This window comes from Rana temporaria, chromosome 12 (genome assembly GCF_905171775.1).
Source record: "Rana temporaria chromosome 12, aRanTem1.1, whole genome shotgun sequence".
NCBI lineage: Eukaryota > Metazoa > Chordata > Amphibia > Anura > Ranidae > Rana > Rana temporaria.
Window position 1 is genome coordinate 127,040,139 of NC_053500.1, and position 24,807 is coordinate 127,064,945.

At 46.2% G+C, this 24,807-nt stretch overlaps 1 protein-coding gene across 3 annotated transcripts in view; it reads right to left on the reverse strand.

Annotated features, from left to right (window-relative positions):
• LOC120918803 (arf-GAP with SH3 domain, ANK repeat and PH domain-containing protein 2-like) overlaps nt 1-24,807 on the reverse strand; it is a 218,344-nt gene that overhangs the window by 65,301 nt on the left and 128,236 nt on the right. For all 3 annotated transcript variants that reach the window (XM_040330610.1, XM_040330611.1, XM_040330609.1), the window contains exons 8-9: nt 17,837-17,912; nt 8,959-9,045 (exon numbers count right to left, since the gene is read on the reverse strand). In XM_040330610.1, the coding sequence (XP_040186544.1) occupies nt 8,959-9,045; nt 17,837-17,912 (163 nt within the window). The remainder of the gene's footprint in view (nt 1-8,958; nt 9,046-17,836; nt 17,913-24,807) is intronic.

Below are 24,807 nucleotides of genomic sequence, written 5' to 3' on the forward strand. Positions count from 1 at the left end.
TCGTGACCCCTTGGATCCTTAGTTTGGCTAGGATTGGAGCTAGGACCTTCGTGAATACCCGGGGGGCCGTAGCCAACCCGAAGGGAAGCGCCACGAATTGGAAATGACGCGAAGCCACCATAAAGCGTAGATATCTTTGATGTGGCTGATAAATTGGAACATGAAGGTAGGCATCCTTTATGTCTATGGACGCCATGAAGTTGTCCTTTTGGAGTGTGGCAGCTGCTGACCGCACGGATTCCATCCGAAATGAGCGGACCTTTAGGTATGCATTTACCATCTTTAGGTCCAAAATTGGCCTGACATCTCCATTGGACTTTGGGATGATGAATAGGTTGGAGTAGAAACCCAGCCCCTGTTCCAGGACTGGTACCTCTACTATTACTTCCTGGGAGAGTAGATGATTTAATGCCGACATTAATGCGGCTCCCTTCTCCGGATCGTTTGGAATCCTTGACTCCTGGAAATGAGGAGGAGGAAACCTTAGGAAATCTAATTTGTAGCCCGTGGCCACGGAAGACCGTACCCACTTGTCGGGAATGCTGGCTTCCCAAACCTCTGAAAAGAGACGCAGCCTTCCCCCCACCTTCGTGGGTGGGGGCGCCCCTTCATAAGGTCGGCTTGGGGGCTGGTTTTGCTGGTTTGCGAAACCACTGCTTTCTGCCTCTAGCAGCCTGTCCCTGCGATTTGCTGTTGAAGCTGAAGTTTGCTTTCGCAGGAGGCCGTCGATACTGTTTGGCATTAGAGGGCCCCTGCCCAGGGGAGTACTGTCGTTTAAACGCAGGCCCCTGAAACTTCCTTTTAGTTGGCAAAAGAGTGCTTTTGCCGTTTGAAATGGTCTGAATGTATTTATCCAGGTCTTCTCCGAAGAGTCGTCCTCCATGGAAGGGGAACCCTACCAGGAGCTTCTTGCATGGGGGCTCGGCCTCCCAGCTCTTTAACCATAAGAGTCTTCTCATATGGATAAGGGATAACGATAAACGTGACGCTTGCTGGATAGAATCCTTAATCGCGTCTACCGTAAAGCATATGGCCCTAGGGACATCCGAAAACTCTTCTGCCTGCTGGGCAGGAATAAGTTTAAGCATCTGCTTAGTTTGATCCGATAATGCTTGAGCAACCCCAATCGCAGCCACGGCTGGCTGCACTACTGCCCCTGCAGTAGTGAAGGAGTTCTTAAGTAGTGCTTCCAAGCGTTTATCAACCGGATCTTTGAACACCTGTATGTTTTCTACAGGGCATGTTAACGATTTGTTAACACATGAGATGGCTGCGTCCACCGCAGGAGTAGCCCATCTCTTGGAAAATTTAGCTTCCATAGGATATAGGGCAGAGAATCTTTTAGGTGGTAAAAAGATCTTATCTGGCTTGCTCCAATCTTGGAACAAAACTTCCTCTAGCAGAGGATGGATCGGAAACACTGCATTGCTTTGAGGCGCCCTTAGTGAGCCCAAAGCTGAAACCGTTGATACTTGGAGATCTGGTACTGGCAAGTTGAATGCACTATGGACCAAGTCCGTTAAGGCTTGAATCCACCAGCTCTCCCCTTGGGAGACTGCTCCAGACTCCTCTGTATCCGGGTCCTCGATCCCCGAACCTACTTGGTCCTTGTCCAAGAGGTCGTCCAATTCCCCTGAGGAAAGGACCTCCTCTTCTGAGGGTCCACGCTCGGGCGACGGAGATCTAATCCGTTTACTGCCCCGCATAGCTGTGGCTATCATTTTTCCCATTCTTTTCTCCATCTCTCTTAAAGAGGTGAGTAATACCTCGTCCGTGACCATCTTAGGGTTGGACTGACCCGCGCCAGCTCCAGCCCCAGATCCCGATGGCCCCAAGGCTCCCTTTGGGGAAAGCAGCGGCATAACCTTGTCCGAGACCTCAGACTCTCTGGGGGAATCCCCACCTCTTGTACCCTCTGACCCGGATGCCATGGTACAATACCGAGGTACGCCTGCTAACTTATCGGTACTTGGAACTATAAATAGTTAATTGCCCAAACACCTGTTTGGGGGATAAAAAAATGCCTCCTCTCCCCTTGATGGACTTTTTTAATTTTTCCCTTTTTTATTTTTTTCAAATCCAAGAAAGAAAAAGCATTCTGTCCCCCTTTGTAGTATTGCCAAGAAAAAACGATTGAGATGGAAAAGAACAGCCTATTTCTAGGCTTGAAAACAGTCTTCTGAAGACTGTAATATCTTTTCTGGCCACTGTGTGTCCTCGGCGCCCCGTGCTGCCGCTCTGGTCTTTTCCTCCTCAGTTCCAATCGTAGAATGAGCTGATGGAACGAAAAAGGAAGGGCCGCCCCTTCCTTAAGCAACTGACCCGCCCTTCCCCCCTCAGGCTCTGAGGAGGAAGAACCGATGCAGCATCGTCTGGAGGCTTGCAGGTAAGCACAGCTCTCTGAACACACATACACACAGGCCCCACTCAATGCTTTTCCAACACTACCAGGGAGGTCACTGCTTATGGGGAATAATACACATAGAGCCATCCTATCATTAAGATATGTGACTAGTTTGCCAGATGCAGCGCATAACTTTAGGCATGTCCCCCGTGACCCCCCAGAAAAAACCTGCTAAGAACCAAGTTCCGCAAGCTTTCCCCTCACTTACCTGCTCCATGCCGCAGGACTTTGCCAAGCAAGAGGCCCAATCTTCCCCCATCTCCGTGGGGCTGTCTAGACCTTCAGGCCCTGGGTTCCTATGAAGGATCCACTGTCCTGGGCCCATATAGCACTCTGGCAACAGAAACATTAGGCCCCCAAAGGTTTATAAGTTCTGGGCCCAGGGTCCAGCTCTCTAAAAAGAAAAGCATTATGGGCTATACCCCAAGGGTTTGGGGTCCGGTTACTGACCACTTTAGCACTGAGGCCTTTGGACAGAACCGGTTAGCTCACCTAATCCCAAGGATGCGGAGGCAAGCTAAACCATGACCAACACCTAAGACACTGGTGTAAAAACTGAGGTACTCCTCCTATGGGAGGGGGTTATATAGGGAGGGGCATTTCCTGTTTGAGATTGCCAGTGTCCATCACCTGAAGGTACTCCATATAACCCATATAGTAATGAATGCCGCTCTGTGTCCCGTGATGTAACGATAAAGAAAACATGTTTTTGGTAGCTCTTGCCATCTCCAGTAGAGAGATTCCCCGTCACTCCCTGTCTCATTGCTAGAAAGTGAGGGAGATCCTCCCCAGTGGAGGCCTAGAAAGGAGTGAATATCTGTCCTACTCTGCCCAAATATTTTTTAGCACTTTGTTCTTCGCTTTACTGAATAAGCATGGATGACCTGGAACCTTGTGCATGTTGATATGGACCCAGTGAACTGGAGGCTGTCAACATTGACGTGCACCTAAACCACCCAACTCAATCACAGCACAGTATGCACATCCATCAACTATGATAAAAGGTAGTTGGTTATGAGCAAGTTAGCAACAAAAGGTTGTTTTTAGATCTTTTTCTCCTGGCCTTCCTATGGACTGACATGATTTTCAAGGACGGCAGTCTGTGTTTAGAAACTGAATGACTGGGATGGAAGATGAAGTCACTTGAGGAGCACATGAGGGCGTGTATGAGGTTCTCATATGACTACTTCTGCTGTCCGCAACACAATATAGACCAGGGGTCTCCAAGCTTTCTAAACAAAGAGACACTTTACCATCCTTCAGGCTTTAGGGGGGGCAGACTGTGAGCAGTGAAATTAAACTCCCTGGTCTAAACAATGTCCCATCATTGGTTTGAGTAAAAGGAATGGTGCTCGTTTTTTGTTATATAGGAGAGGAATAGTGCCCCATTGTTGGTGTCTGTTGGAGGAGTGGTGCTCCAACACTGGTGTTAGTGGAAGGAGTATTGCCCCATTAGTGTAAGTAGATGGAATGGTGCATAAAGGGCTTGATAAAGGCAAGCAAAGGGTCACATCTGGCTTGCGGGCTGCAGTTTGGAGACCACTGATATAGACGTTCAGTAGACATGTCAAATTCCATTATGGGTCTGCCTTGCCTACAGATGGGTGGATTTGGTCTTTCTGCATCCAACAAGAGGTACTGAACGAACTGAGCTGCCAGTGGAGAGTAACCTTGTAATGAAATAGATTTGTAACACAACACAACTGGTCTTTTTCGACAGCAGAAAGAGAAATGCATGAGGTGTAAAGAGCAATAACCTACAGAAACCAGAAATCAAAATTGACTATACTATCAGCCCAGCATAAGACAGATTGCGACCGTTTGCTATAGGTAGCGAATTTACTTTAGAGCTTTGCTCCTTGAACTGTTCTACCGAATAAGTCAGAACGTATAGAAAATGTTTATTATTTTAGGAGGTGCTTCATCCAATACAAATTCATGATTTTGTTTTACGTTAAAGCGGAGTTCCACCCAAAACAACAACTATATCAGATTACATTCTTAACACTATTAACAATTTCAATAGCCACATCAATTTTTTTTTATGGTGTAAATACCGTAGTATATACAGGTGAAGTGCGACTTCCAGGATTTCACTCCCGCGGGAGAAGGCGCTTCTAATGCTTTCCCTGGCACCGCAATGTAATGTGGGAGCTCGCCGCAATGTAATGTGGGAGCTCGCCGCAATGTAATGTGGGAGCTCGCCGCAATATAATGTGGGAGCACGCCGCAATGTCTCCTGGGAGCACAGTGTCATGCTTCCCAAGAGACAATGCGGAACGCCGTACTGCCAAATCTCTCGAGATTTCACAGCTGAAGTGACGCATGACGCCGGTCACGTGGCGAGGGGGTATCTAATTCAAATTCTACTGTTGTGAATGCCATCAGAACGGGGGCGTAAACTTTCAATGACGCCACCCGTTGTGATGGCAACCAGGAAGTTTACGGCGCTACTCGCCGTAAACATTGTGCATGCGTGAGAAAGATCGGTTTATGCTGGGAGATGAGCATTCACCGCTACCCGGAAATCAGAGCTTGTGGGCTTCACAATGCCCACAAGCAATATCCCTTTTTTAAAGCGAGGGGTTCACCCTAAAAAAAAAAAAAAAAACATTTTTGTCTACCATGCCATCCAGCATACTAGCGTGAGCTACAGTATGCCTTTATTTATTTTTTTCTAGCTGTACTCACAGTTTAATCCGTTAGTTAAGTTTCAGACTCCCCGCTGGGAGTAGGCGTTCCTATGAAGAGGGGAACATGATTGACGGCCGGCTATGGCGCGTCATGCTTCCCGAAAATAGCCGAAATAGAACTTGGCTCTTCACGGCGCCTGCGCAGTCAGCTCCTAGTCTGTGCGCAGGCTCCGTATAGCGCCGTGAAGAGCCGAGTCCTACTCCGGCTATTTTTGGGAAGCGTGACGCGCCATAGCCGGCCGTCAATCATGTTCCCCTCTTCATAGGAACGCCTACTCTCCGCGGGGAGTCTGAAACAAAACTAATCGATTAAACGGAGTACAGCGCAAAAAAAATAAAATAAAAGCATACTGTAGCTCACGCTAGTATGCTGAATGGCATGGTAGAAAGTTGTATTTTAGGGTGAACCTCCGCTTTAAAGTTCTTCTTTTGAAAGAAAAAGGACAGACGATAATTGAAGACACCAAACAAGTGCGTTTTACTTTGATAGGTAAAAACACATTGAATGCTTAAAAAAAAAAAAAAAAAAAAAACACGATTGGCCGCGGAACCTCTGCTTTAAATAAAAAAGGTTATGGTGGATTGGTATTTCATGCCATTACACCCATGTATGCTTCTGTAGTCATGCTGGGATGTGGAACAATATTCTCTTCTAGCTGTCTATCAGAGTTGCTATGAAGAATATACTCAAGAGAACGATATCTATTTCTTGCCTTCCTTCTTGTCACCTCAGAGAGATATCAACACTCCTTGCTTGCTTGATAAGAAAAATTTTTTTTTTTTGGAATAAAGAAATGTGAATCCATTATCTAGAGAGTTTCCTACACACTCCAACACCCACCCATGCCACTTGGCTGACAGATCTGCAGTTTAGTTGCTTTTGTCTACAAAAGAGAGATAATACCGCTGGCCCGATGTATAGTTAATGCATTGAATTTGACATTCCGACATCTGTATTGCTTGGTATTAATGCAAGCTTGGCTGAGAGCAGACAGCATTAGCATATTAAAGAGCAATTTCAGGCAACATGTGAAAGCAATCAGTGTGCTACTGATGCTATCAAGTAAACATACAGCCGTACTAAAATTATAGAGTTCACTTCATTTACAAAATGTATGAGTTTTGTATAACCTATTGTTGCCAGCATTTCACAGACCATCTAACTGGGTCAGTATGAGGGCAGCAGGAGTACACTTTCTGAATCCTGTGCTGTGTTAAAGAGGATCTGTCATGAGAAAATAACGGAGATTGCCATTATTAAAAATCTCCCTTTGAGAATGCGAGTTCCTCCAATCGTTTTCCCCTTCTATTGGAAAAAGGACTAACAGCCCCTTACCAAGAAGTGCAGAATCACTTATATATATGAAAAATCGAATAAGCTATTTATGGCATTGAGGTATGAACATGCACTACACACCAGTGTTAATTTTGAAGTCAAATTTAATTTTAGTTTTAGTCTTTTGCCATTTTAGTCGTATTTTAGTCATTTTTAAAGTGGTTGTAAACCCTACTTTTTGACTGTTACCTACATGTAAGCCTATAATAAGGCTTACCTGTAGGTATAAAGAGTATCTCCTAAACCTGTACGGTTTAGGAGATATTCCCCTCGCAATGTGCCGCTGATTGCAGCGGCGCATGCACAGGGGGGATCCTCGGCTAAAGGGCCGGCCGCCGTCGGACCTTGCCGGAATGAAATCTCCCGCGTGCATGCGCGGGAGTGACAACATCGCTGCTCCAGCCAATCACAGCGCTGGAGCGGCTATACCCAGAAGACACGCCGGAGCAAGATGACATCTCGCTCGGCGTGGACCAGGTAAGTTCCCTACACCTCGTTTTAAGGTAAGTATTTCAAAATGAGCTAGTATGCAGTGCATACTAGGTCATTATGGCTTTTACTTTTCAGGTGTACAAAAAAACAAAAAAAAACAAATGCGGGTATACAACCACTTTAAATGTTTTAGTTTTATTTTAGTCGACTAAAATAGTATTCTTTTAGTCAATAAATAAAGGGGAGAGGAACCCCCTTGAGCTACACCACACATCGTTACAAATCGGTGGATGGAATATGCCCTGATGGTGACACCCGACTGTTTGCACCAAGACAGTGGATGGATGGGATATCCTGAGGAATATAACCCACTACATTCCATCTACAGCTGCAGGCGGTTTGATCATCTGGTGAGTGCAATCATAAGAGGGGGAGAACCTGAAGAGTCACCTTTTTGCCTGTTTTTGCACAAGACGTCATTACAGTCACTTTATTTGGGATCTGCTGATTATTTGGACTATATACTTTTTATTAGAGACATTTATTATATATATATAAAAAAAAATCATATATATTTTTTATATTTATTTCCACAGATATATATATAAAAATATTTTTACCACTGGATTCTACACCTTTTCGCTGGACTATGTGAATATTTTCTGTTTTTCTCACAGGAGTTATATGATTTATGTTAAGGATTTCTTTTATCACTGATTTATATTTATTATTAATATTTAATATATTGGTTCACATACCTTTAGATCAGGGGTCCTCAAACTACGGCCCACCAAGTACATTTATCTGGCCCACCTCGCCCAGTGCCGGATTCCCGACAGGCCAGGCCTCGGGGCGGGCCGGTTGTAACACAGCGGGAGACTGTTGTGTCACGGAGCTCACTGTTAAAAGTTTGGGCACGCTGTGATAAAAGTCCCGCCCTCCTCCTAGACCAGCTCGTGTGATAGAGGCAGGGTTCTGTCTATCACACAAGCTGGTCTAGGAGGAGGGCGGGACTTTTATCACAGCGTGCCCAAACTTTTCACAGTGAGCCGTGACACAGCAGGAGATGCCCGATGTGCACACACACTGACTGGTGAGACATTGTTTGGCACAGTAAGGCTGTGGGGGGTCTTGCAATGATGGTGAGGGGGGGCTTGCAATGATGGTGAGGGGGGGCTTGCAATGATGGTGAGGGGGGACTTGCAATGATGGCGAGGGGGGCTTGCAATGATGGTGAGGGGGGGTTGCAACAATGATGGTGAGGGGGGGGGGTTGCAACAATGATGGTGAGGGGGGGGGGTTGCAACAATGATGGTGAGGGGGGCTTGCAACAATGATGGTAAGGGGGGCTTGCAATGATGGCGAGGGGGGGGCTTGCAATGATGGCGAGGGGGGGGGCTTGCAATGATGGCGAGGGGGGGGGGCTTGCAATGATGGCGAGGGGGGGGGGCTTGCAATGATGGCGAGGGGGGGGGCTTGCAATGATGGCGAGGGGGGCTTGCAATGATGGTGGGTGGGGCTTGTAATAATGGTGAGGGGGGGCTTGCAATGATGGTGAGGGGGGGGGGCTTGCAATGATGGTGAGGGGAATTAGTTCATAGCTTTTTATTTATTTTTAAACTATAGTCCGGTCCTCTAACGTTCTGAGGGACAGTGAACTGGCCCCCTGTTTAAAAAGTTTAAGGACCCCTGCTTTAGATCATTCCAACATCCCACATTACACTCACTGTTTCATAACAGCCAGATAATTTTACATTGATCAGCGCCACTATCCCATCAATTTGTTTTATATAGTATTCCTTTAGTCGACTAAAAAACATCAATCACTGCCAACATCATAAACCTCTTAAAGGGCCGGCGTTGAGGTTAAAACCTTTATCCCAAAAGAGAAAAAAAAACTTGCTGTAGCTGCTTAAAAATTCTTAGCTGGAGCTGGGCTTTAAACTGTTAGTCACTTACGTAAAGTCGATCTAAATCTAATAGTCCAAAACGAAAAAAAAAAAAAACTTATGAACAATATAAGTGAAGGACAGCTTGAAAAGAAAGAGGTTTCTGGTTAGACGGAAGAACTACAAACATAGGATGGTCTTTACCTCTTTGGTTTCGACCTGCAGAGTAGGCTTGAGCATGTCCCGCAGAGAGCACAGCTGCTTCTTCTCCTCCTCCTGTCTGGTCTTGATCTGACATTCACACACAGAAGAAAGTGTTAGAAACAAATGTAATCAGTGTGGGAGGGGGGGTCAGTATTGTTTTTTAATAATCTTGCTCTGAAGCACTGTACTCCCCCCAGCTCATCAGCTACTCTAGAACACCTGAGTCATCAATACATTTTTTTTTTTTTACAGAAACAGAAGCATCACAAAATTGAAATTTACTTTTTAATGCACTTTTGTGGGAATAAATTCAGAATAAAATAACATACATTCATACAAACAAAGAGCTAGATTCAGGTACATTGGCGTACCTTTTTGGCCGGCGTAGCACATCTCATATGCGCTTTGCCGACGTAAATCAGGGAGCCCAGAACAGTATTCTGAAAGATCCCGCGCCGTACGTTGCGCCGGCGTAGTGTAATTAGGCCAGCGTAAGCCCGCCTAATTTAAAATAGGCAGGTAGGGGGCGTGTTTCATTTAAATTAGCCGTGACCCCATGTAAATGAATTGCCGTTCGTACGGCGCATGCATGCTCAGAATCACGTTGCATATACTCCCTAAGAAACGTCGCCGCAATGCTTTCGACGTGAACGTAACCTACGCACAGCCCCATTCATGTACCACTTACGTAAACGACGTAAAATTCGACGGCTGTTCCGACGTCCATACCTTAACATTGGCTGCGCCTCATATAGCAGGGGAAACGTTACGCTGGACCTAAGCCTTACGTAAACGGCGTAGCGGGCGCAAGTACGTTCGTGAATCGGCGTATCTAGCTCATTTACATATTCTATGCGTAAATCTATGGAGGCGCCCCTAGCGACCAGCGTAAATATGCACCCTAGATATGACGGCGTACTAAACACTTACGTCGGTCGGAGGAAGCTGAAATTCAGGCGTATCTAGCTCCCTGAATGGCACGCATAAATACGACGGCGCATCTTCTAACTTACGCGGCGTATCAATAGATACGTCGACGTAAAGCCTTGGTGAATCTAGCTCAATGTCTACCTAGTTTAAAGAAAAAAAAGAAACAGAGAAAGGGCCCTTTCACACGGGACGGATCCGTGATGATCTGCCCCGTAAACCTCCGCTTGCTCAGCGGGGATCGCTCTGTAACCTCTGCTTGCTCAGCGGGGATCGCTCCGTAACCTCTGCTTGCTCAGCGGAGATCGCTCCACAGATCCCCGATGAGCCGGCGGATGACAGGGCGGTCTCCGCACACTGTGCAGGGACCGCCCTGTCAGATCTCCGCTCTCCTCGATGGGGGATCGGATGAACACGGACTGTCTGTGTTCACCCGATCCGATCCACAGACGGATGGGAAAATAGAATTTTCCTCCGTCTGCAGAATCGGAGGATTGCGGACACCGATGAGATCGGGTGTCAGCGGATGTTCATCCGCTGACACCCGCTATCTCATAGGGATCAATGTATCTCCCTTTTTCATCCGTAAACGGATGGATGAAAAAGCGGACATATGGTCCGCATGTGTGAAAGGGGCCAAAGACTTCTCTTTAAGCCTCCAATTTTTTTTAGTGTGAAACAAAAATTAAAGTATAACTAAAAGGTAAAAGTTATTTTTAGTATAGGACAGAGCGGAGAAGGATTAGAACACCTGTCAGTTTTTATTGCTGTCTGTGGCACCGTTAAGGAGATCCCCCCTCTCTATTTGTCCTGGTTGTAAACCCTTCCATATACCCAATGAAGTGACTGGCCTGTTTTATCTATAGCCGTCTTTCCTACATCCATTGAAAGTGCAGAATTTTCACAGGATCTCTGAGCTCTGAAAAGCAGGGGGTGGAGAGCTGAAGTTACGTCAGTGAGGAGAGCTCTGGGAGCTGATTGGAGGGAACGGATACACCCCAATTTATACAGCACACAGGAGCAGAGCTGAGGCTGTGAATTACAGACTGTGCCCTCCCGTTATCATTTTTATCTTGGCATCAGGAAAACTCATTGGTAGTAATGCTGATAGCAGACAAATGAAGCAGCAGAGAGAAATGACACTTGGTGCTCTGGATTGAGATAAGCACACACTATGGAAGGATATGCTTTGCTCATATTTCATGTCTGAGGCTTACAACCACTTTTAAGGGGAGTATTGCAACCAGATAATTTTTTTTCTTTTATTCTTTGGAGCAGGTAGCCAAGGGGGATACTTAGAAAATAAATTAGGATCAGATTAGGGATTTAATGGTCTCCCCTGCCGCTTGTGCAGGAACAAATTGAAACACCCAGTAGGTCTAGCATTGGAAAATAATGTCATTCAATTTCCTCCCACAATGCAGTGCTGGGTGCCTACAATGCCACTTTCCAGGTAAGGAGTGGCGTCAAGTAGACTGTCATATCAAGTAGACTTATATTTTGCTCTGGAGAAAGGGGTTTTAATTAACCATAAATGTAGGTTTATTCTATATGAGCAAAGCTCAGGTTCACTTTAAAGCTGACCAGTGAGCAGCACAGCGGTGACAACACTAATTCTTATTCCGGTTCGGGTGAAACTAGAAGTCAGAGGCAACAGTGCCTTAGATGATCTCACATACAAGCTATGAGACTCAAGTCACAGGAGGTGCACTGCTTTTTTTTCAGGAGCAATAAAAGACTAAAAAAAGGTAATTTTTTTAGATTACCATTTAAGCAAAATGGTATTTTCTAGATGTTACCTAAAAGGTAACACATTGGGATCGACTATACATGTTGTAGTGACCTACATTGTACAATGTATATTTGTGCAGAAACACAGAGGCACAGTACCCCTAATACACAGAGGTTTAGGTGCATATTGCACAGTGACACAGAGGGGTACAGGCAGTACACCTGTAAGGGGCCCGGAGGTCCCCAGGGGCCCGGATGGCAACCCCCCCTTTTTTTTAGGGGTCCAGAGGTCCCCAGAGGCCTACAGGGCCCCAGGTGGCAACTCCGACACACACCTGTTGAGCTGTCACTGTGCAGGAAGTAATAAAGCAATCTATAGCAGCGCAACATATCGCTTCTTTTCCTTTCTCCTGTGCAATCAGGAAGTGATCCCCGGAGGATGAGAGAAGTGCAACCAATAAAGCAGCACAGGTTTCCCACTGCCTGCTCCCTCTAGTAAGTGTCTGTACAGACAATCATAAGAGAAACCCAGCTGGCTGCCTTCTCTCCTATGCTCAGCTGGGCCGAAGGAGGAAAGAATGGGGAGGCCTGATCTGGTCAGACCAAATGGAGATCTGCACAGATATTAGTTTAGAACAGGGGTCTCCAAACTTATTATACAAGGGGCCAGTTTACTCTCCTTGAAACATTAGGAGGGCCGGACTGTGGCCATCGGGAGTAGAAAAAGTTCCAGCATCAGTTGGTGTCATTGGGCCACATTGTTGATACCATTGGGAGGAAATGTGCACCATCTTTGGTGTCATTGGGTGGAATTGTGCCCCATGATGGTGTCATTGGAAGGAATGGTCTCCCATCATTGGTGTTATTGGGCCCCATTGTTGGTGTCATTGGGAAGAACTGTGCCCCTTTGTTGGTGTCACTGAATGAAATAGTGCCCCAAGTGCCAGATAAAATCAAGCAAAGGACCGCATCCGGCCCCTGGGCCACAGTTTGGAGGCCGCTGGTTTAGAAGAATGGGCTCAGGTATGTTCGCAGCTCCACGTGCCCGAGCCCACCAGGAAGCTTACACTGCGCAGCGCTAATCACAGGCAGCGAGACATTTCCCGATCCGCGGAGATCAGGAAATGTCCCACTTCCTGCGATTTGCGCTGCGCTGTGCAAGCTTCCTGGCGGGCGCGGGGAGTTGGGAACATGCCTGAGCCCATCCTTACTAGTTTATAGGGCACAGGAACTAACATTTCTGTGACAAAGCGCACATTTTTGGAACACGGGCATACTATTTTTTTTTTATCTGCCACAATTTGTCAATTGCACATCACATGTACATATAATAAAAAAATAAAAAAAGAGAAAGAGTAAAAAAAAAAGATTGGAAAAACTATAGTTTATCAAGCCCAGTGTTTGAGGTCAGGTCCACTTTGCTATAATAATGCGTTTAAAATACAATATAATTTTTCATTAAGGGGAAATTAAAGGGTAACACGTCTTCCTCGCGCTGCCCACATGAATAACAGGTTTTAATCCTTTGCATATATATATTGTAATCGGACACAAATGCAGATGGTGCAGGGTGTCTGACATCAAGGAAACATCTTGGCGGTAAAGTCACACACTAGGATGATCTATCACATACACTCAGCCGGATGTTGCACAGACCTCGCATTCACCTGCGGCAGTCTGTCTCTGGACGGCCTCAGGGGACCAGGGAGTGAAAGGCGTAAGCTAATTACTGGACATAAAGAATGGATGGTGTGCTTTCAAGATTCTGCTCTGTGGTTGAGCAAACCCCAGGATTCTGCTTCTTAGAATATGGCATTTTAAGGTTTAATTGCCAAGAGCATTACAATGTGGGAAAGGATCTCTCTACAATAAGTGCGTCTGCTCCTCAAGCAACACAAGAAGCAGAACCCTTTGACATAGGCCTATGCCATATATGTGTTTCAATATGTTACCCACTAAAGTGTATGTAAACCCAAACCCCTAAATTATCCATCTATATAGATTATATACTGTATTTATCGGCGTATAACACGCAAAGGTGTATAACACGCACAGGTGTATAACACGCAAAGGTGTATAACACGCACAGGTGTATAACACGCACAGGTGTATAACACGCACAGGTGTATAACACGCACAGGTGTATAACACGCACAGGTGTATAACACGCACAGGTGTATAACACGCACAGGTGTATAACACGCACTCTAACTTTAAGAAGTTTCAGGAAACAAACTTTCCGCAGCGTCCTGCACAGTACCCGGACCCCCTGCGCGGGGGCACAGACTTCCTGCGCGGGGGCACAGACTTTCTGCGTGGGAGCACAGACTTTCTGCGCGGGGGCACAGACTCCCATTCATTATAAAGCCCCCCTGCACTGCCAGGAGACCCCCAGTCTCCTGGGTTAGCATTGCCAGCATACTCTAAAGTTGAGAAAACATCACTGTCAACCTCTTCTCATACACCGCTCCTCCTGTGTCACCGGCGTAAATCGAAGCTTCTAAAAACCTCAACACCGCTCTTTCGTGGACCCGGTCATCTGACTGCTCTGCTGAGTCATTGACGGTCACATGACCGCTCTCCTACTCCAATCAAAAGCTACACTCAAGGAGGCAGAATGGGAGGAGGAGAGCATCCAGAAAGAACGGCGCTAATTGAGGTATTTAGAGGCTTCCATTTTCATTGAGGGTGGCACAGGAGGAGCAGTGTATGAGAAAGGACTGGCAGTAACATTTTCTTAACTTTAAGGTATGAGGGCAGCGCTGTCCCTGGGCCAGAAGAGGCAGGGCAACTGGTTTGACACCCCCCCAATGGGTGGCAACCGGGCGGACTGCCCCACCGCTGGTAATAAAAAAAAAATATTGGCGTATAATACGCAGGCACAGTTTACCCTCTATTTCAGGGTAAAAACGAACGTGTTATATATACACATACACACACATACACGCAATTGTTAAAAGTATTGGGACACCTGCATTTACACGCACATGAACTTTATTTGCATCCCAGTCTTAGTCCGTAGGGTTCAATATTGAGTTGGCCCACCCTTTGCAGCCATTACAGCTTCAACTCTTCTGGAAAGGCTGTCCACAAGGTTTAGGAGTGTGTCTATGGGAATATTTGATAATTCTTCCAAAAGCACATTTGTGACGTCAGGCTTTGATCTTGGACAAGAAGGCCTGGCTCGCAGTTGAGAGTTGAGGTCAGGACTCTGTGCAGGCCAGTCAAGTTCCTCTACCCCAAACTCGTTCATCCACACTATATTGCCAAAAATATTGAGCCACCCCTACATATCATTTGGTGGAGGGGGATTATGGTGTGGGGTTGTTTTTCAGGGGGTTGGGCTTGACCCCTTAGTTCCAGTGAGGGGAACTCTTAAGGCGTCAGCATACCAAGACATTTTGGACAATTTCATGCAACTATGTGGAAACAGTTTGGGGATGGCCCTTTCCTGTTCCAACATGACTACACACCAGTGCACAAAGCAAGGTCCATGAGTGAGTTTAAGGTAAAGGAACTTGACTGAGTCCTGATCTTAACCCGATAGAACAAACTGGGATGAATTAGAGCGGTCCGTAATCAGTGCCTGACCTCAAAAATGTGCTTCTGAAAGAATGGTCAAACATTCCTATGGACACTCCTAAACCTTGTGGACGGCCTTCCCAGAAGAGTTGAAGGTGTTATAGCTGTAAAGTTTGGGCCAACTCCATATTGAACCCTACGGACTAATACTGGGATGCCATTAAAGTTCATGTGCGTGTAAAGGCAGGCGTCCCAATACTTTTGGTAATATAGTGTATCTGCTTTCACTGACCAATGCGTCTATAGTGTACTGACCCATATACAGTAATTATAGAAGCTATAGCAGAATACACATATATACCGTATTTATCGGTGTATAACACGCACAGGCGTATAACACGCACCCTAACTTTAAGAGGGAAGTTATAGGGAAAAAACTTTCCACAGCCCCCTGCGTATAACACGCACGCACAGTTTACCCTTTATTTTCAGGGTAAAAAAGTGAGTGTTATACGCCAATAAATACAGTATATATTTATAAATGTCCAGCAATTGAGCAATTTAGTTTGGTGTCCATGGACAATTTGAAGGGTGACAGTTCTCATCCACTGCCTTGCAAAGCAGAAGTGGCATTGTCATCCTTCTGTGCGTGTTCCCAGTGTGGGACTTCAGACACTCGTGCAGAGCAGTATGTATCAGTGATGTCACTGCCAATGATACACCACAACCCGTTTCACAGCCCTTGTTCGGTATTGTGCCCAGATAGAGAAATCAGTCGTCATTTGAAGATCAAAATAAAAAGGGCAATATAAGCAAACATCCTATATACAAAACATGATTGGGGCACAGGGTGTTCTTTAATGTTTGCTTTTACATCCTTTTTTTTTTTTTAAAAACAGAGGATTCTTCTGAAGTGTAGCTAGAGCAGTGTTTCTCAACTCCAGTCTTCAAGGCGCCCCAACAGGTCATGTTTTCAGACTTTCCCTCAGATGAAAAGGCTCTGGCAGTGAAGGCAGTGAAACTGATCAAATCACCTGTGCAAAATAATGGAAAGCCTGAAAACATGACCTGTTGGTGTGCCTTGCGTTTAGAAACACTGAGCTAGACAGATCCAAGGTTCAAACTCTCTAGGTATTGTGCCTTCTGCCCTCCAAACCTAAGGCAGACTTGTGCTTTGACCCTTCAGGAGCTGGCATCTGCAAACATCTGAATCTCCTCAAAGTTGTTGCTTGCTCACAGGGCCTTTATCAGGAATTATGGGGCCCCTTACACAGCTTCAGGTATGGGAGGGTTGCTGCCGCCTCAAATTGGGAAGCGAGGGGCTGCCGCGAATTGAGAAGGGGGAGGGGGATTGCCCTGGGGACCTCTGGGCCCCTTACAAAAAAATAAAAAAATATATATAAAAAAGGGGGGGGGGGCAGCCACCTCTGGGACCTTTAATAAAAAAATAAATAAAGAAAATATATACATTTATAAAAGATAAATAAAAAAAGGGGGGGTTGCCATCCGGGGCCCTGGGGACCTCTGGGCCCTTTAATAGAAAAAAATAATAATATATATATATAAAAAAAGGAGGGGGGGTTGCCATCCGGGCCCCTTACATGTGTACTGCCTGTACCCCCCTGATGGCGGCCCTGCTTGCTCAACTATGGGCAAAAAAAGTTTTTCCTATGCAGTGGTGTTTTGCCCGCACTGCATGGTTTAATTGCTTGTTTTGTCCAGTGGAGCGGAGAAAGCTGTATATACGCACCTGATCCTCCACTCCACTGCCAATCTCCCAGCTTTCTCCGCTCCTTCTAGAATATTCCCCCACCAGTTATCTGATCATCTGTCATCAAGGGGGCAGCTCTGACATAAGGAAGCAAAGATTTGCCTCTACAAAGATGGCCGCCGCCATACAGAGACCCAGTGGTGAACAGGAAGCCTACAGGCAGGGCCGGCCTTTGGGGTGTGCGAGCTGTGCGACTGCACAGGGCGCCATGGGCAACAGGGGCGCCGTGCGGCCATTGCAGCTCGCAAAATGGGAGTCCCAGCAGGGCCGGGCAGTCAGCGCAGATTAGGAAGGCAGCCTCCTAGGGCGCGCTGCCACCTAGGGGCTCCACTGACTCTTGCCTCGCCTCTTCCTCCTCATTGTCACTCCCCAGGCTCCCGGCAGAGGATAGAGGGGCCCCGGACAACCTCTTTGTGTATGTTTAGGTGACCAGGGGGCAAGGGGTGAAGATGGGGGGGGGGAGGGGGGCGCCACAGGATTAGCTCGCACAGGGCGCCTGAACACCTAAGGCCGGCCCTGCCTACAGGCAATACCGATGACTAATGATTTGCCTTCTGCTTGCTTTTGGGTATAGCTTTCATAGTCTAGGCCAGTGATGGCGAACTTTGGCACCCCAGATGTTTTGGAACTACATTTCCCATGATGCTCATGCACTCTGCAGTGTCGTTGAGCATCATGGGAAATGTAGTTTAAAAACATCTGGGGGGCCAAGGTTCACCATCACTGGTCTAGGCCCTTTTTAATGGGAGCTCTGAGGATCTTACAATCTCACCCTGGGTCACTATGAAAAGCAGTGTAACAAATGTAAACACAAAAACAGAGTTTAAATAAAGTATCCTGACATGCATGGCTAAGGCTCTCTATGCAAACCGCACCATCCAAAGAATGGAAGAATAGGAGGTGAACAGCTACAGGACAGGTACTCACAATTTGCATCTCTGTAGTCAGGCTTTCGATGTAGGATTTCAGTTTTTCAGTTGCTTGTAAACATTCCTGCAGAAAGCTACAAATAAGTCATTATTCTGGGATCAAATCGCCACCTTGGGCATACATACGAGCGGGGCAGTTCAGAGGGCATACAATTACCCTAAGATACCTAGACACTCCTACAAAAACTGCAGGACACACAGAGAGGTTGGGATTGGTCTTGTTGGTCAGAATATACAACTTATTGAGAAATATTTGGGACTTGTTTATACGAGGGACCGCAGGAAGTTGTTTGAGCTGTCAAAGCAACACATTCTTCTTTTTTAACCACTTAAGCCCCGGACCATTTTGTTACTAAATGTGCGGGCCACTTTTTGCGATTCGGCACTGCGTCGCTTTAACTGACAATTGCGCAGTCGTGCGACGTGGCTCCCAAACAAAATTGACGTCCTTTTTTTCCCACAAATAGAGCTTTCTTTTGGTGGCATTTGATCACCTCTGCGGTTTTTATTTTTTGCGCTTTAAACAAAACTAAAGCGACAATTTAGAAAAAAATCTATATCATTTTACTTTTTGCTATAATAAACATCTACAAAAAATATATAAAAAACATATTTTTTTGTTTAGGCCGATACGTATTCCTCTTTTTTTTTTTTTACCAAAAATATGTAGACGCAATAAGCGTTTATTGATTGGTTTGCACAAAAGTTATAGCTACTACAAAATAGGGGATAGTTTTATGGCATTTTTATTAATATTTTTTTTTACTACTAATGACGGCGATCACCGATTTTTATCGTGACTGCAACATTATGGGGGACACATCGGACACTTTTGACCCATTATTGGGACCATTGTCATTTTCACAGAAAAAAGTGCTATAAAAATGCACTGATTACTGTGAAAATGCCACTGAAGGGGTTAACCGCTAGGTGGCGCTGTAGGGGTTAAGTGTGCCCTAGCGAGCGTTTCTTACTGTAGGGGGGGGGATGGGCTGTGTGTGTGACAGGACAGTCATCACCGCTTCTGATTACAGGAAGCGGTGATCACTGTCATTGTCACTAGGCAGAGCGGGGAGATGCTTGTTAACATTAGCATCTCCCCGCTCTATCTCTCCGTGAGACGATCGCAGGTATCCCCCGGGGCGATCGAGTCCGCGGGATACGCAGTCGGGTTCACGGAGCGTGCTTTCTTAAAGGGGACGTATATAAATATACACGTCCTTCTGTCCAGGAGTGCCATTGTGTCAACGTATTTATGCGTGCAGCGGTCGTTAAGTGGCTGTAAAGGCTTGATCATTCTATGCATAAAAGTAAAAAACTTGTGCGTGGATCTCTCCCCCCAGCTCCTCCTAATAATTACCTGAGCCCAATCTCAATTCAGTGATGTGCACAGGAACAGTGGCTCTCTCAGGTATATTCCTCCTCATTGGCTTCCGCTATTGTCAATCCCAGCCAGTGAGCAAATGAGGAGAGAGTGGGCGTGGGGCCAAGCTGCACTCCATGGGGCAATGTACACACAGAGCAGCAGCTAAGGTGAACCCATAGCAAGCTGTTTGCTGTGGGGGCACTCAGCAGAAGGGAGAGGCCAGGAGTGCCGGCAGGGGACCCAAGAAGAGGAGGACCGGGGGCTGCTCTGTGCAAAGCTACTGCACAGAGCAGGAAAGTATAACATGTTTGTTATTTAAACTACTTGCCGACCAGCCACCGTTGTTATACGGCGGCAGATTGGCTCTCCTATGCAAATCGCCGTATCTGTACGGTGGCTCGCGCGGGCATGCCCATGGGTCGATGTCCGCCGGCGACCCACAATCACCTAGTACAGAGGCAGAACGGGGATCTGCCAGTGCAAACAAGCGGCTCCCCATTCTGACAGGAGAGATGTCAGATCTACTGCTCCCAGTGGTCGGTACAGGGATCTCTATCATGTCCCTGGCAGCCCATCCCCCCTACAGTTAGAACACGCTGAGGGAACACTGTTAACCCCTTGAACGTCCCCTAGTGTTAACCCCTTCCCTGCCAGTGTCATTTTTACAGCACTGATCAATGTAAAAATGCCAATGGTCCCCAAAAAGTGTCATTTGGGGTCAGATTTCAATGTCGCAGTCCCGCTAAAAAAGTCCCTAAATATTTCCCGTAGTTTGTAGGATCGATAACTTTTGCGCAAACCAATCAAGCAAACCAATCAATATACGCCTATTGTGATTTTTTTTACCAAAAATATGTAGAAGAATATATATTGGTCCAATCTGATGAATAAATTACGGTAGTTTTTCATATATTTTTCTTTTTGGATATGCATTATAGGAAAACATTTTTATTTTATTTTTAAATTGACGCTCTTTGTTTATAGCGCAAAAAAAAATTGCAGAGATGATCAAATACCACCAAAAGAAAGCTCTATTTGTGTGGGAAAAAAAAAAAGAATAACAATTTTGTTTGGGAGCAGTGTCGCACGACCGTGCAATTGTCAGTTAAAGCGACGCAGTGCTGCATACCCCAATGTCTCCCCTGCAGCTATACAAACACAGATTGTGTTTAAATAGCTGCATCCTTGGCTACAGTAGCCAAGGAATGATAGCGGAGACCCCGAAAGTCACAAAATACACATCACTGCTGGAGCCATTAGTCACTTCTCAGGAGGAGAAGTGGCCGTAGCAGCTGCCTGCATCCTCATGGCTCCACCATCCCTCTGAGCCTTCTCCCAGCACTGCATCAGCCATTGGCAGGATTGTCATGGTTCACTGCCTCCTCTCACCTTGAGCCTCCTCTTTCTTAGTAATAAAGCTGTGGGCACCTCTTAAGCCCTGCACACACGATCGGTTTGTCCGATGAAAACAGACCGATGTCATCGGATAAACCGATCGTGTGTGGGCCCCATCGGTTTGTTTTCCATCGGTGAAAAAAAATAGAACGTTTTAAATTTTTCCTATGGATAACAAAATGATAGACAAAAAAAAAACGATCGGCTGCGTGGAAGTCCATCGGTCAAAAATCCACACATGCTCAGAATCAAGTCGATGCATGCTTGGAAGCATTGAACTTCATTTTTCTCAGCATGTCGTTGTGTTTTACGTCACCGCATTGGACACGGTCGGATTTTTGACTGATGGTGTGTAGGCAAGACTGATGAAAGTCAGCTTCATCCAATATCCGACAAAAAAATCTATCGGATTAGATTCCATCAGATATCCGATCGTGTGTACAGGGCATTAGGATGGACTGAGCTTCTCATGGGGCTCCCTACTGACCCCGGGTGGCAGTGCGTGTGGAATGCAGGGCCATTGAGAGAAGACCCTTCCCCGCCTGCCCATTGCTTTCCATGCATGGCCTGTATTTTTTCGGAGGTTGGGCCTATTTTAAGGTAGGGACCTGGAGCTGCTGCTCCAATAGCCCCTACGTTAATCTGGCCCTGTCCCTTATATGTTTTTTCATCTGTGTATCTAATGGTTTGCCTGGAGTTCAACTTAAACTGTCCTTGGTTGGAGACCTGCCCAACACTGCAATTCTATAAAGAAAATGCAACATGAAAAAAAATAGCATTGCCCAGAGGGGATGATTTACTTAAAGCGGGAGTTCACCCGAAAAAAAATTTTTAACATTAGATTTAGGCTAATTTGACTAAGCAAAATCGGGTGTTTTTTTTTTTTTTAAATCAATGCAGTACTTACCGTTTTAGAGATCGATGTTCTCCCGCCGCTTCCGGGTATGATCTTCGGGACTGGGCGTTCCTATTTGATTGACAGCCTTCCGACGGTCGCATACAGCGCTTCACCAGTTGCCGAAAGAAGCCGAACGTCTGTGCGGCTCTATACGGCGCCTGCGCACCGACGTTCGGCTACTTTCGGGAACTCGTGACGCGCTGTATGCGACCGTTGGAAGGCTGTCACTCAAATAGGAATGCCCAGTCCCGCAGCCCATACCCGGAAGCGGTGAGAGAACATCGATATCTAAAACGGTAAGTCCGGCATTCATTTAAAAAAAACACCCGATTCTGCTTAGTAGAATTAGCCTCAATCTAATGTTAAAAATTTATATTTTGGGTGAACCTCCACTTTAAGGCAAATAGACTGTGCACTTTGCAAATTGCAGTTGCTCCAGAGCTTAGAAAATGGGGTAAAGCTTCACTTTGCAAAGAATACCCAATCACATGCAAGGAAAAAAAAAAAACAGCCTTTTTGCTTGCACGTGATTGGATGATAGAAGTCAGCAGAGCTTCTGCCTATTGACCAAGCTCTGTAGCAACTGCACTTGCAGAGTGTATTTGCCTTTTTGTCAATCAACCCATGGTCCTTACACATGATCGGATATTCAACAACAATTGTGTGATGGAAGGGTTTTGTCGGATAATCCCACCGTCTGTATGCTCCATCGGACAATTGTTGTTGGAATTTCAATAAAAAAAAAAGGGTTGCATAGTCATGCTCTCAAATTGTCCAAAATGTGTTCCGTCGGATTATCCAATTGTGTGTACACAAGTCAGTCGGACTAAAAATCCAAAGTACAAACACGCATGCTCCGAACCAATGCTAACCATCAGACAATACTAGCAGAAGTTGCCCAAAGGGTGGTGCTAAAGAGCAGAAAAACAACGAAGTTTCTTGTATGTTAGCTGAAAAAGTTCTGCCGTCTGTATGAAGAACAAGTTCACAGCCATCACCCTTCGGACAGAAATCCACAAATTTGTCCGATGGAAATCCGATCGTGTGTATGAGGCTTCAGTGCAGGGGTCTTCAAACTACGGCCCTCCAGTTGTTCAGGAGCTACAATTCCCATCATGTCTGTGAATGTCAGTGTGGTACATTGCCTCATGGGATGTGTAGTTCTACAACAGCTGGAGGGCCGTAGTTTGAGGAACCCTGGGTTTAGTGTGTTATCCGCCCTAGCGGTTTTTGCAATGTTCACTACCTGGCAAGGCTTTCTGTGACACATCTGTGGTGTGGAACTGCCCTGCAAAAAGGATATTTGGCTGCTATGCTTCTGCATGTCTAATGTCTCATATATTTGGACAGTACTTAAAACTAAAATCCAACTTCGCAGCTAAAGACAGCTTTGAAGTATGCATATGGGAACCGTTTACCTGCAGAAAATGTAGAATATTCCTTTTCGAATCTTGTGATTCATACAACAGATAGCAAAGCCAGATCCCTCACTGCAGCAGCATAACATGGTCAAGCCCCGCCCCCTCCCCCTGCTGAATGGGTAGTGAAGGAGCAGCAGAACACTCTGCTCAGTCTGCTCGCTACTCCTGTCAACATATCTACAGATAGCACAAGTGCACGCATTTAAAAACACATTACATGATTTATCAAGGAACACATAGCTGCATTTATTTATGTGTCTTTTTTTTTTTTATCTATGCCTTGAGTTCACCGTTTTTCGGTGCAGCCAAGCATGTAGACAACACATAAAAAATATCCACATTTCACAGCCAGGCAGGTGACATTTATTTCCAGCTTCCTATCTCACCTCTCTGTCCCCAGCCTGCTCATTGTGCAATTAATCACCATGAACACCTCTGTAAATGAGCAGGGAGCTGAACAAGCAGTAATGGTAAAGGAGTGATCCTCGCGACTAACACAGAGCTATGCATCAATAAATAGCTGGCCAAAATTACAGTACTAATTATTTTGGAAGGTAAAAATCTCCTGCATTGTGCTGGATTCTTTTTTTAAAAGAACTTGGATCCTGAGCTTTCCGAGGACCTAGGACACAAAAAGTGAACCTCCGCTTTTTGGAACCCTCCACCCCTCCGGTATCACATTTGGCACCTCCAGGGGGGGAGGGGGGTGCAGATACCTGTATAATACAGGTATTTGCACCCACTTCCGGAAATAGACTCCCACGGGAGTCACGCCCCTTTAAAACCTTGCCCCCCTCTCCCCCCGTGTTCTGGGAAACACACAGGTCCCAGAACACAGCAGGGACCAGTGAGGACGGGCCGCACGACTCGCGCATGTGCCGTAGGGAACCGGGCAGTAAAGCTGCAACGCTTCACTTCCTGATTCCCTCACCGAGGATGGCGGCGACAGCAGCTGAGAGACGAGCGATTGATCGGCTTCGGCTGCTGACATCGTGGGCACCCTGGATAGGTAAGTGTCCATTTATTAAAAGTCAGCAGCTGCAGTATTTGTAGCTGCTGGCTTTTAATATTTTTTTTTTCTAGGTGGACCTCTGCTTTAAGGGATTGTAAAGTCACCAGAAGTTGTATGTAAGGCAGGAATGTTTTCTAACTTTTTTCTGGAGGTGTTTTTACGGCTATACTGCAGAAGTATGTAGTAAGTAGACTTTGCATTTTAGTGAAAGGCTTGCTTTAGGCCAGTGTTCGCCAACCTTTCAGACCACTAAACTCACAATTTTGAATCCCGTGGACAACAGGAAATTAACATGCCCTATACTCACAATGCTCTGGCTCTCTGCCTCACTCCCCCTGATCACACTGCTGCATTTTACACCCAACGCTCCGGCTCTCTGCATCACTCTCCCTGGATCACACTGCTACCTTATACACACAATGCTCCAGCTCTTTGCCCCCACCTCCCCCTGGATCAAACAGCTGCCTTATACACACAATGCTCCAGTTCTCTGCCCCCCTCCCCCTGGATCAAACAGCTGCGTTATACACACAATGCTCTGGTTCTCCCCCCCCCCTGGATCATCCTGCTTCCTTATACACACAATGCTCCAACTTTCTTCCCTCCCCCCTGGATCACACTGCTGCCTTATACACACACAATGCTCCAGCTCTCTGCCCCTCCCTTCCCAAACACCCCCCCCCACCACACTCTGCATCACACTGCTGCCTTATTTACACAATGCTTCAGCTCCCTGCCCCCCCTCCCCCTGGATCATCCTGCTGCCTTATACACACAATGTTCCAGCTCTCTGCCCCTCCCTCCCTAAAGTTCATGTGCCTGTAAAGGCCGGCGTCCCAATACTTTGGGTAATATAGTGTAGTTAGGGTTTACATCT